The sequence below is a fragment of the Brachionichthys hirsutus genome, chromosome 8 (assembly GCF_040956055.1).
Source record: "Brachionichthys hirsutus isolate HB-005 chromosome 8, CSIRO-AGI_Bhir_v1, whole genome shotgun sequence".
Classification (NCBI taxonomy): domain Eukaryota; kingdom Metazoa; phylum Chordata; class Actinopteri; order Lophiiformes; family Brachionichthyidae; genus Brachionichthys; species Brachionichthys hirsutus.
In genome coordinates this window covers 10,036,453-10,048,297 of record NC_090904.1, presented here as the reverse complement: position 1 = coordinate 10,048,297, position 11,845 = coordinate 10,036,453, and the positions used below count along the sequence as shown (strand labels likewise).

General features: G+C 49.3%; 1 protein-coding gene across 1 annotated transcript; it reads right to left on the bottom strand.

Annotated features, from left to right (window-relative positions):
• Nucleotides 1-712: 712 nt before the first annotated feature.
• LOC137898533 (constitutive coactivator of PPAR-gamma-like protein 1) lies at nucleotides 713-11,204 on the bottom strand. The gene is made up of 17 exons (XM_068742577.1): nucleotides 10,731-11,204; nucleotides 9,723-9,969; nucleotides 9,570-9,652; nucleotides 9,218-9,346; nucleotides 9,045-9,123; nucleotides 8,666-8,754; nucleotides 8,388-8,584; nucleotides 7,015-7,111; nucleotides 6,713-6,934; nucleotides 6,335-6,506; nucleotides 4,897-5,146; nucleotides 4,647-4,761; nucleotides 3,916-4,125; nucleotides 3,542-3,734; nucleotides 3,262-3,403; nucleotides 3,077-3,173; nucleotides 713-1,926 (listed from the first exon to the last, which is right to left on the bottom strand). Exons 1-17 carry the CDS (start codon nucleotides 11,202-11,204, stop codon nucleotides 1,624-1,626), a joined length of 3,099 nt encoding a protein of 1,032 aa, XP_068598678.1. The 3' UTR covers nucleotides 713-1,623.
• Between the last annotated feature and the right edge of the window lie 641 nt (nucleotides 11,205-11,845).

The window sequence follows — 11,845 nt, the reverse complement described above, 5'->3', positions numbered from 1 at the left end:
TGAAAATATTCAATGTAAATTGTATTAGAAATAATATATATTTGTATTGTCATATTGTTTTTGACAAATTAAATTTGACATTTAAACTTGCGAAATAATACGTGATAATGTATCTCATGGATGAACGACCGTTATATAATATGTAACCAGTTTTTAAAAAACAAACAGCGCATAACAGTATAATGTGTTTGACACTGTACTGTATACAATAGTATAGATATATTATATGAAAGTTATAACTAAAGTAAAGAATAACATCTTAAAGTATTATATACTTGTGTATATACAGTACTTATATAATCGTAGACTTCAGCTCATTGATTAGTCACAGAAATCAACGACTAGCCCAAAATTCTTTCTGCTTATAGCCTTATAAAGGTAGAATCCTGGCTGATTCTTCTGTTCGTCCTTGTTCCTGCTGGTAGCATGAGGCGGCACCTGCAGACCCGAGGATCGTCTCGTAAGATGCGTTTCCATGTCCTGAAGGAAAAACCTTACAAGCCGTCGTTTCATATTTCTGTCTGTTAGAGCAGATTTTTCTCACTCTGCTTCTTTTAAAAATAAATGCGGGGGATTTAAATATGCAGAAAGCCGCAGAGAAAGAAGGAAAGACGGTGAAATATTAATGGCTCCATGCTGTCACCGCGTCACGAGGGATAAATACACAAACAACAACTTGTACTAAAAGAATATACTTTTATTAGGCGTCGTAGCCAAGTTGCCTTCAGGTACATCAGGCCACAATCTGACACTCGATCAAACCCAATAGCAGTTCATTCTTTAACAATCCATGAGTTAGGAAGAAACTGATCAACTTACAGTGAAGATAACCTATTTAGCAGGGGGGGGGGGGTACACGCCATTTCTCTGATCACTAATAAGATGAGGAGAATTAAGCTGAAACCTTAAAAGTTTATTCCGACCGATTGCTAAAACAAACATTTTTGATTAGTTGAAAGCTTTTTTTTTTTCTACACGGGATCTTTTTCAGATATCGTCTAAAGCAGAAAACAGCAACAGAGAACAGTGAAGGAAAGTGTCTAGAGAACTCATTATTATTATAATTTAAAGAATGCAACAGAGATCAATAGCACAAACAAACCCGAACAAATCTGTCACTTTAAACACCTTTTATGAGAGATCGGCGACAGTAATGTGTGAAGATGCAAGAAGAAGAACGCCATGCACAATAACTACACGCGTCTGCCCCTGCAGAGCGTGCGGAAGGTTCGTTCAGTCGGAGCGTTAGCGCTGAAGCTCAATTTGATGTTCCTCAATGGGATTAAACGGGGCTCCCCTAAATGAGCGGACACTAAAATGTGAACCGAATTCTAAAGCGGTGCCCGAGGTGAGGGCGAGTCTACCCTCCCGTCACCAGTTTGCTTTTCGCCAATAAGTGACGGCGAGAACACGAAACCGATAACCGTGGCGAGAACGTGACGCTAGCCACCAGAAGAGTGTCAACCGAGAAGAGCTTCTAGAAACGCATCGTTCACATGTAGAAATGTTGGCAGGGTGAGAGCGAACGTCTCCTTGAACTGTTTTCACTGGCAGGGACTGGAATCTCCAGCTATCCTAACCCCGTTCCGTCAGTCCTCCTTCAGCCCCTCCAGAAAAATCGGCTTACTCTTCCCTGTGTAAGGCAGCGGCCTCCGGACCTTCATCCCCACGGCAGCCGCCGCCCATGTTAAGTGCATTTAAGTGAGGATTAGCATTGCACATCTTGGAGTCACTGCGAAAGGCACTTTCGGGTTGGATAAGAGTCACGTGTTCCTCTTCATCTCCATTCAGCGCGTCTGGCGCTTTGTCCTCCACGCCGTTCTCCATGGCTGAGCCGTCGCCCGTCGCAGGAGAGGATTTCTCCTCCCTCAAATTGGACCGGTTCTGCTCCTTCATTGTGTCATGTTCACACGCAGCAGGCTTATTCTGGTAGAGATGATGGACAAAAAGGGTTTTAAAACCGATGCCAAAATCCAATGCGCTGACTGAGGATTGGTCTCAACGCCGTCCACCGCGTGGAGACAAAACAGATGCGGGCAGAACGTCATACGAATTCAGAAGCTAATTAGTGATGAAATAAAAGGGTTTTAAGCAGCACAAAGACGCACCGAGGGGCTGCTAGCTCCTACTCATCACACGCCGAAAGCTCAAACAATGACATTCTGTTATTGCGCTGTAATTAAATAGTGAAAAGAGCAACAGCTGTATTTTGATCTTTGAAGAGACGAAAGCGAACCAGAACAACGAGCAAAGGGATTATCCTGCAAAGAGGGGTTCTTTTTCCCGGTGTGGAAGAATTTACATTTCCCCTCTCGCAGGGGTCGGCAACCTGCGACACGCGAGTCACGTCTGATCCGGAGTAGCAGCAATTGGTCCGGCTCGCGTTCAGTTTGAGATGGGCCTCTGTGATTGGCTGAGGATAATGAAATCGCTGCCTAGGCTCTTGAAATTTACTTTGAATTTCAGTTTTGGTCTCATGCCGTCGGGGAACTGTTGTCCATTCCTCCCGCTAGCGCCGCCATTAAGTTGTTGAAACCAGCGACCGTGTTCGCGTTTCCCAGAGGGTGGATCCGTTCCATTTGTGACACGTTCATGGGCTTTTCACGCGTAAACCTGGAGCATCTCTGAGCAGTGAGATTTAAGAAAGTGAAATATCTAATGAGCTCTGAATCAGTGATTTCTGTCAAAATCACTGATTATTATTTTATCCATGCAGGTGTGATGAGTTTTGTTTAAAGTGGAACAAAATTAAATATGCACTTGATATAAAACAGTAAGGTTAAAGATCTAATTATTGTTTCGATTTCTTTTTATGTCAATCTGTAAAACATCTGCTGGTTCCAAGGACGTCAACGGAACGATTTACCGCTTTTCTTTGTAATTTCTGTAAAAAGTATTTCGTCGAAACCAAAACCAAGTGACTCACCGAGAATATACCCGGCACGTTAATGGATAATAAGTCCGTAATAGATTTCTGCAGCCTACATTTTCACTCCTAATCTGTGTGTGATTAACTCCAACTGCGCGTATTGATCGTTACAGCCGCATCCTGAAGCACGATTCTTCATCGACTCACCAGGTACGCTGCCTGACTCTTGGGGGTTCGCGTGAAGCATCGGCCTCCTCGCCCAAACGTCCTGAAGACGGGTGTTGAAATGACATCCCTGGTATAACTGCAAAAGACAGAAGACGACATTGTTCACACACTGATAGAACCAAATAGATGACGAAGAGTATAAGACACCTTCTCTGGGGACCCACCCTCTGTTTGGACCCCCGGCAGACCCCGCCTGCAGAGGGAAGCCTCCTTTTCCTCGGCCTCGGCGTGCCCCGGCCCACTGACCCACCACGGTGCCAGCTATCTCCAGCTTCCCGCCCTGCGACGCGACCCCAGGAAGTCCTCCTGGAGACGGGAAAAGCAAACGATGCTAACCTGTGATGTCGTAAATGCGACGGATTAACATCTTGGTTACAGACGCTGAAATTACTTTTAGTATTAGGACAAAAGAGAAGTTTAAGAAACCTAAATGGCTGTTATCACCGGTCATCTCTCTGCCCCACCCAGAAGGAGGCCTCGCGGGGGGGGGAGAGTAGAAGGAGCCGATGGGGGGGTAGAAAGGCATCCCGTGACACATCGGGAGTGGCGGCGGGAATATAGGAGGAGGAGGCCGAGTGAAGTTGAGGCCTTCGAGGATGCTCCGACGCATCTTCTCCGCCTTGGCGACCAGCTCGACCTGATCAGAAGAGAGAGAGAAGCAGCGCCTCGTTTGTTTGCTGCTTTTTTCAAACGTTCACAAACATTTATTTAAGATCTAAAGTCAAAATAAATAGTTTTAAGTTATTCAGAGGAAAGTAGGAAGGATCTAAAAGTTGGATCCCGCTTTGTTGTGGCGTGAGCGGCGTGGATGAAGCTACCTGACCGTCACAGAGGTCAATGAGCTGGGCGTTCTCCCTGTTGGCCCTGATGAGTTTACTCTGCAGCAGCTTCCCATCGAAGTACATCCAGGGACAGCAGTGCTCCCAGGGGACGGGCTGCCCGCATGCGTCATTGGCAAACAGAGCCATGTCCACGCCGCTCATGAACAGAGCGGCCAGCTGGACTCCTCGCGGGTCCAAGTTGTCGATCTGTTGAGGGGGAAACACCCAGACTTGTGTTGGAAAGACAAAGTAGGTCAGCGCGAACCTTTAACATCCAAACTGTGCATTCAGAAGTGCGAAGCAAAGCGCATGGCAAGCGTAAGCGTCCCATTCACCCCTCGCTCGCCGTGCACCACCTGGTCCAGGCAACACAAAAAGCCAACGGACAGAACCGAGAGGTTCTGACACAGCAGAGAGCAGACGAGCCGGCAGAGCTGCACACATGCAGATCACAGTGCACGGCTGGCGTGCGTGATTTACAGAGGCGCCAGCGTTTTTCCACCGCTGGAGCCTCAATTAACCATCCGCACGAGACACGAGAACCCACTGAAGCTACTTGCTCATATAGAACAGAACTTTGTCGGGCGGGCTGCTTTATGAGGAGTGTCTGGAGAAGCAGAGATCGAAGAGCCAAACATGTTTCGAGCGGGTAAATATTGACCACATTGAAAGTCTTGGGCGAGTTTGTCCTCGTGACACTCCTCATAACGTAAGCGCTACAAAATCACCTTCAGTTCCTGCAGCTGGTCAGGCTCATAAAGTTTAGGAGAAAGTGCTTGGGCTAGGAAAGCGTCAAGTTCGTTACGACGCAAAATTCTTAGTCCTGGCCAATGAAACATAAACCTGAAGCAAAAAACAGAAGGTCAGCAGTGTTACAGACACCAGGAGCTGCTAGAATGAATGCCTCGCTCCCTCAATTCTCAATTCACTTCACTAAACGGTGAGATACTCGCTCCGTGACGTCGGCAGGCGACTCACCGCAGCACGCAGCAGAACACCAGGAGGGGCACCGGGATGTTGGCGGCGTTCAGCATGGCCGGCGTGTCGGAGCGCATGCAGGCCAGGAACGCCCTCATCCTGCGGTTCTTGTCCTCCGCGGCCTTCCCCAGCCACAACCGCTTCAGGTCGGGGCAGGTCCACTCCCAGAAGGGCCGGGCCTCCACCAGCTCCGGAGTGTGGGGGGACTTGCCTTTATAGGCGGCCCACTCTTTGACCATCACATGCGTGTCTGGGGAGCGTTAAGAGAGAGGTCAGGACTCGCCTTCCATTGAGCGACTTGGGTTCTCTCCAAGAACACCCAAGTACTTCTACCACAGAGTGGGACGTCTGTGCTGCGGGACATTTATTGCATTCATTCATTAGAAGGCAGTGATGGCGGTCTAGTATTTCAGACCGAGTCGTGGTTTGGGGGGGATTAAACAACGCTCAAAGACAATCGGGGGCATTTCATTAGCAAAGTCTCTCTGACTAAGCTGTATTGATGGTATGCTAATCAATATTATGAGAGTATAGCGATGCCAAATGTTACACGTATTGATGAATAACTCAGGCAGCACTAAGATATCACCTCTAATGTGAAGTGGTAAAAGTAACACATCTCGACCAGTGATACAACGGGAATCGTGCAATGAAGGGACGTAAATGATTATCCGATATCCGGGAAGCTGGACCAGAAATCAAATAACAGTGAAGAAACAAACTTTGTTCATGAACATTGTTAAAATTTGTCATGTTTTGTTTTGTATAATTTTTATTTCTACAGCGCCAGATTATAACAAAGTTATCTCAAGGCACTTTACAGGCGTGGCAGGGAGAGACAGAACTCAACTTGTCCCACGAGAGCAAGCAATTCGGCGATGGAGGCAAGGAAAAACGTCCCTTTAACAGGCAGAAACCTTGATCAGAACCTAAGACTCGTAGTGGGCGGCCATCTGTTTGGACCGGTTGGGTTGAGAAGGAGAGAGAGGTAGAAAGATCACCCAGTGCTTTGGACCGGGGCTCCCGTGATCCTAATATTTTCTTTCATTGACATTTTTTCTCGACGGTCATCCATCATTTTGTCAGATTAGATTCTTCACCCACTGCAGGGGAAGCAGGAGACACAATTCAATGCGGCTTCACAAGAGAGGGCTTTTGAGAATTAAATGCTATCGAGTGGGGTGTATCTCATTATCGTTAAACAAATGAGCATTAAGAAGATGGATAATAATCCCTCATGATGGACTTTTTATAGCCCGACAGATAAAATGGTGGAAATAGAGAACGTCTGCCACCCCCTCTGGGTAGAACACGTCTGTCGCTGTTCCACATACGAGCAGAGGGATGGCAGATATCCTGAGAACGCTGATAGAGCACTTTTACTCCTCCCACAAGATGTGATTGTGACATACGGGAGGTTTCTGACCACGGGACTTACACTCGGGGGGGCGGTTCTTTCTCATGGCGAGCCGCTCAGCCCTCTTCCTGTCCTCGGCCAGGCTGAAGAGAACGCCGTAAACAAACTGGCGGACCGGCCGAAACAGCTGCACCGCTGAAGGCAGGTCTTTGTTTGCTTCGTCTTCGATAGTGACGGATAACTTAATCTCTCCCTACAAAGACACACTGTTATCTGAATGCTGCACAATGCCACACACACAAGTCGCTGTAGATTCTTCAGATTCCACACATGAATGCCGTGCCTGTGTGCGTGTCGGGCATCACTTTTGACCAAACATGAACTCAATGCAATAAAAGACGCTGACTTTGGTAGCAGACGCTATAAGCCACCGGGTCTGTGCGAGTCCAACCGTCTGACCTTGGTGAGGACATGGTAGATGTAGGGATACATTAGGCCCTTCCTGTGTCTGTGTTCGGCCACCCGCAGGACTTCGGGCGCCACGGCAGGGAGAGGCGGGATGCTGATGTCCATGTGGTTCCTGATTGGCATGTTGAGCAGGGAGGGGATCTGGGCATTCAGGCCGTGGAGACCTCCGGTCTGTGACCCCGGACTCTCGGTAGAGTTCAGGCAGAGTCCAGCCTGAGGACAGACGGTCCATTAACTTGAGTAACTAGGAGATTGCTCAACAGGCAATAAACTTTTCTCACGGTTTCGCTCACTTTCATTTTGTCCACCAGGACTCCTCCCCCCGGGCCATTTTCAGAATGTGGCGTGTGCCCGTTTCTCTCCCATCCAACCGTATGGTCACCGATATGACTGAAAATAAAAGCAGCAAACGTGATTGCTTTAGGACCTCCTGGGGCAACAACGGCTCCCCCGACAACATATTGAGAAACACGTTCACACTGCAGTGTGCATGCCGGGCCAGAAGGTGGCAATGCAGTTTTTCAGAACAGTCATCACAGAATAAAAATACAGTACAAATCTACATCAAGAGAGCGTTAAATAAATAATAAATATTACACCCTGGAAATCAAGCGTCCACCTCTTAAATTAAATCAAAACCCCATCGGTACAGGGACAAACGCTCTACCTATTAGGTAGATGAGGGGTCGCCACAGCAACCCAACGTCCTCCACTTCACCCTGTCCTTTGCATCGTCCTCCCCAACACCAGCCACTCTCATGTCCTCCCTCACTACGTCCATGTATCTTCTCCTGGGTCCGACCTCTAGCCCTGTTCCCTGGCAGTTCCATCCTCAGCATCCTTCTACTGATGTAGTCCCTGTCTCTCCTCTGGAAATGTCCAACCCATTGAAGTCTGTCCTCTCTGACCTTGTCTCCAAAACGTCTGACCTTCACTGTCCCTCTTATTGCCTCATCCAACCTCGGATAGGATCGGCTTGACTGAGATTGAGACATTTTCGTCTTCTTTCTCGAAAAAAGCAGCAAAAACAAAAACAAGGAAAGAATGCCGACACGTGAGGGAAAACTGCCTTTCAAAAGGCAGAAACCTTGAGTGGACCCACCTGGACTAGTGCGATATGTAATATCACACCGTATATTCACGGATCTTTGATTACAAGCATCAGTGCAATGCTACTAGGAGCGCCCCACTTCTGCTGTTCGACCGGATTCAACCGAAAGGAGGGCCGATGCCTCACAAGAGACAGAAACATCTGAGCAGTAACTAATAGCCGAGCTGCCGTCAGAGACTCGGCGCAGCGTTGCAGTAGTTATTGCATGCTATAAAACATTTATACCAAGCATGTTAAAGACGGCCCCTATAACACGAGCACTTCAAAACCTATTTAAGAGCTTTAATAGCTGTTATTAAAGCATCAATGCTTCTGAGCACAATGTCAGGACAAAGTACAGGGAGGAAGTTGTACTTGCAAGCGCGTACAGTTAACGTGTAGTAATCTCCTGACACACTTTAACCACAAGCTGAGAGTAACAAGGATAATATCGTGACTGTCCAGGGAGGCACTGCAGTCGTAAAATCTCATTAGATGGACTGGAATATTCGCCGTCGACTAAATTTCTCCCGCCGGTTGAGGAGCGGAGACGCTAGCAGGTGGCGGTGAACTCACTTGGCAGTTGCGGCCGAGCTCTCGTCGTTCTCCGAGGAGGAAGACGTGGAGGCGGCGCGGAACAAAACGGCATCCGCATGGCTGATGGGAGAGGACCTCTCGCACGGCGGCGTGTGCTTCCCTTGGTGAGGAATGTCGCTGAAGCTGTTCTGCGCCGAGCGGCGCCCCGCCAGAGGCTCGGCGTACGGGTGCCGGGCCTGGAGACGGAAGCAAGGGGGAAGCAAGTGTCATCCATCATGGAGCTCGCTTTCATGGAGCACCGAGATTCCCAGTCTCACCCCGGGTTTTCCAGGCAGAGGAACCGGTGGAATGTTGAGCAGGTTTGGAGACGGCACCGCGGCCGGGACGTTCGGGTGTTTTAGTCTGACTGTAAAATAGAAACACAACAATCAGAACAAGTACAAGGAAAGCATTGGAAATATAATATTGATGATTGACATCCAAAATATTGATGATATTTCAGCCTGGCCAATCACGGCGCAGCTGCAACTCACGGCAAATTAAAGGAATGATGGAATTAAAGCAAATTTTTTTTTACCTGATGTTCATTTATGAAGGTAAAAAGACGGGCGTTCCTGAACGCGTCTTGGTTTCCAGTCTCTAACATTTTAAACTGATCCTGTAAAGACCAGCCAGTGAGATTAAACAGAAACCCACCGGAGTACGGAGGCTTGCTGGCCATCGAATAGAACTCCACCGCCTTTTTGAAGCGGATGACTTTGTCATCGGTGCACGACTGACGAAGAAACGAAAGACGGGATCAATACCACGAATGCAGTGAAGACTCGGAGCGCTGCCTCGACACGTGGGCGGCGCCGAACGTTCCATACCTGCGAGCTCTTGAAAATGTCCTTGATGATAGCTTCCAGGTCGGCGATGTCTGGGATGCCGCGGACGTAATCGGACACGACCTTGATTACGACATCACAGGGCGGGAGCACCAGCTGGTGGGCACGCACCTGAGGAACGGCGGCGAACACGCGAGCGTTAAGCGGCGTCACGCGACTCGGTTCTTTCTTCCCTTTGGTTACTTTTGAGTATCTTTATCACAGAACCTCCTTTGCAAAATCTTTTCCTGGTAAGATTCCAAACATTTTCCTGAAAATGTCCCCAAGACACGTCCAGAACTTTTTGAGTCACGTTGCCAACAGTCGGACAGAAAGACGCGAGTCAAGTCCTCACCTTCAACGACGCCAACGGATGCTCCGGGCCAAGCAAGCTCCAGTGAAAGGCGGCCAGGTCTTCGTCCGGCAGTATGTGGTTTCCTTAAAAACACAAGACAGCGTCGAAACCGTCCTTTTTACGTCCCGCCCCCCCGCCCGTTTCACCACCAACCCAAAAGCGATGCAAAGACGGCGAAGCGGTCGGGGCTGAGACTCAGCTGCCGCGCCACCTCGTACATCAGGTACTGGCTGGTGGTGAGGCTCTTGCCGTTGCGGCTCAGTTTGAGGGCGTGAGCGCTGAAGTAGTGCGGGAGGTTGGACAGGGCGTAGTCCGAGTCCTGGGCCAGCAGGCCGTGGAAGCCGCCCTCCCTGCATAAGGCTATGACCTCCAGGTGGTGGTCCTCCACGCTCTGGACGACCTGGGGAGAAGCAGCGGAGAAGAATCGGGATCAGAAAGATAAAGCTCTTAAATCAACACGGCGTGTCCGGAGAGAACCGGATTGCAGACACGCTGCCGTTTGTTTGCGCTGCTCTAAGGTGATGAGCATCTCGCAGCCGATTCTCCGGCGCCCGTACGGCGAGTCGGTGAGTCGTTGATCAGGACGGGTTTCACGAGGTCAGGCTTAGCCGTGGATTAGAGGTCATGGGTCGAGTTTGAACATCCAACCTGTGCACACACGTGAACCTTACAGCAGTTTGCATGCACGCCTCCGGCTGAACGCACAAACACGCCTGCCGGGGTTCGAACCCTTTGACTTTTGACCTGCAGAGCTTCTGCGTTCACTTTCCTGCATGACGGACATTTAAGGGCCCGACTACCTCTTTGCTGTATTTATTCGACAGATTTCATTTCATGCGTGTTTTAATTTATTACTACGTAAACCTCGCTTCCTTATCAGTTCCTTTGTTTTATTCTGAGCTTCTATATTGTAATCAAGCCTATTTTCAAAACCCATTTCTCTCCTCTGTTGCACATTTTCTTGATAATCCCGATATTCCCTTCATCTTTTCTTTCCTCCTTCAGATGCAGGAACTTGCTAAACAATCTGGATCATTCAATTGCATCCCATTCCTTCCACCGATGACCCAATGACCCGGCCAGGTGAAGCTAGCAGGCTAACCGGGCAGCCTGCAGGTCGTCCGGGCTCAACAGGCTGCGGAAGGCCGAGGTTCCACTCACCCCGACGCGGAACCTGAGCAGCGCCAGCCGGATGCAGTGCGCCATGCACACGGGAGGAAGGAACCACACTTTCGGCGGCGGGGTTCCCTTGTTCTGGACGTGGCTGACGATCTGCTGGGCGGTCTGCCTCTCGTTCACCTGCCGCTTGACCCACTCGTGAAGGCGGCCTTTCTCCAGGGCGCCATTGAAGCACACCAGGAGCTCGATGTTGCCGTTGAAGCAGGCCTCGGAGAGGGCGGCCAGGTAGCCCAGCAGGTGGTTCCACTGGCCCCCGCTCACCCAGTCCGTGTAGAAGCCCCCGTACAGCCGGTGGAGGCAGTTCTCGGCGTCCAGCAGCAGTCTCAGCCGACTCTGGGGGGGTCTCTCGCGGCCACCCCCGACCATGCTCCCCCGGGCCAGCTTCTGGAGCTCCACCGGCACCACGGCGCTTTGGCAGTGATTTTCAATGTACTCGAGGAAACCGTGGACCCCCATGTCGAGACGGAAACTTAAAAACTGAATATTTAAAACAACGGAGCAGCGATATGCTGGAGGAAATTAAACCGGAGCGGGTTGCAGCGCTCCTCTTCCTCCTCCGAACGGGACCGACGACCGGGAGCTGCGGTCACAGCAGGGATTAAAATAAAGCCCGGAGAAATGGAAATAAATACCGACTTTCAGGCATCGTCAGTGGGTTTTGTGTGTTTTTTGTTTTATTTCATTATTCGACATGGTTCCGAGCAGCCATGTGTCCGGTCACGGAACCATGTCTGAGGAAGGATGAGTGCGCCGGAGTGACAGGGAGGGACACCGGGAGCACGTGACGACAACACGCAAAGGCACGTCGGGAAAACAAAATAATTTCCTGCCACGTACTTCCGCATTGGGTTGACAACAGCCCCGCTGAGGAAAAAGTCAAATTGACGAGCGATAAGTCGTAATTTTACGCGGAAAATAAAAACATTGTGAGACAACACAATAAGAATAAAGTAGTAGTTTTACTCATAATAACGGTATTTATATTGGAGTTCTGTATTATGTGGTATGAAGAAAGGGAAGAAGTAATAATAGTAAAAAGAAATCTTCATAAAAATGTTTAATTTTGCGTAATATATAACAAAAACAACTTGTGCGAC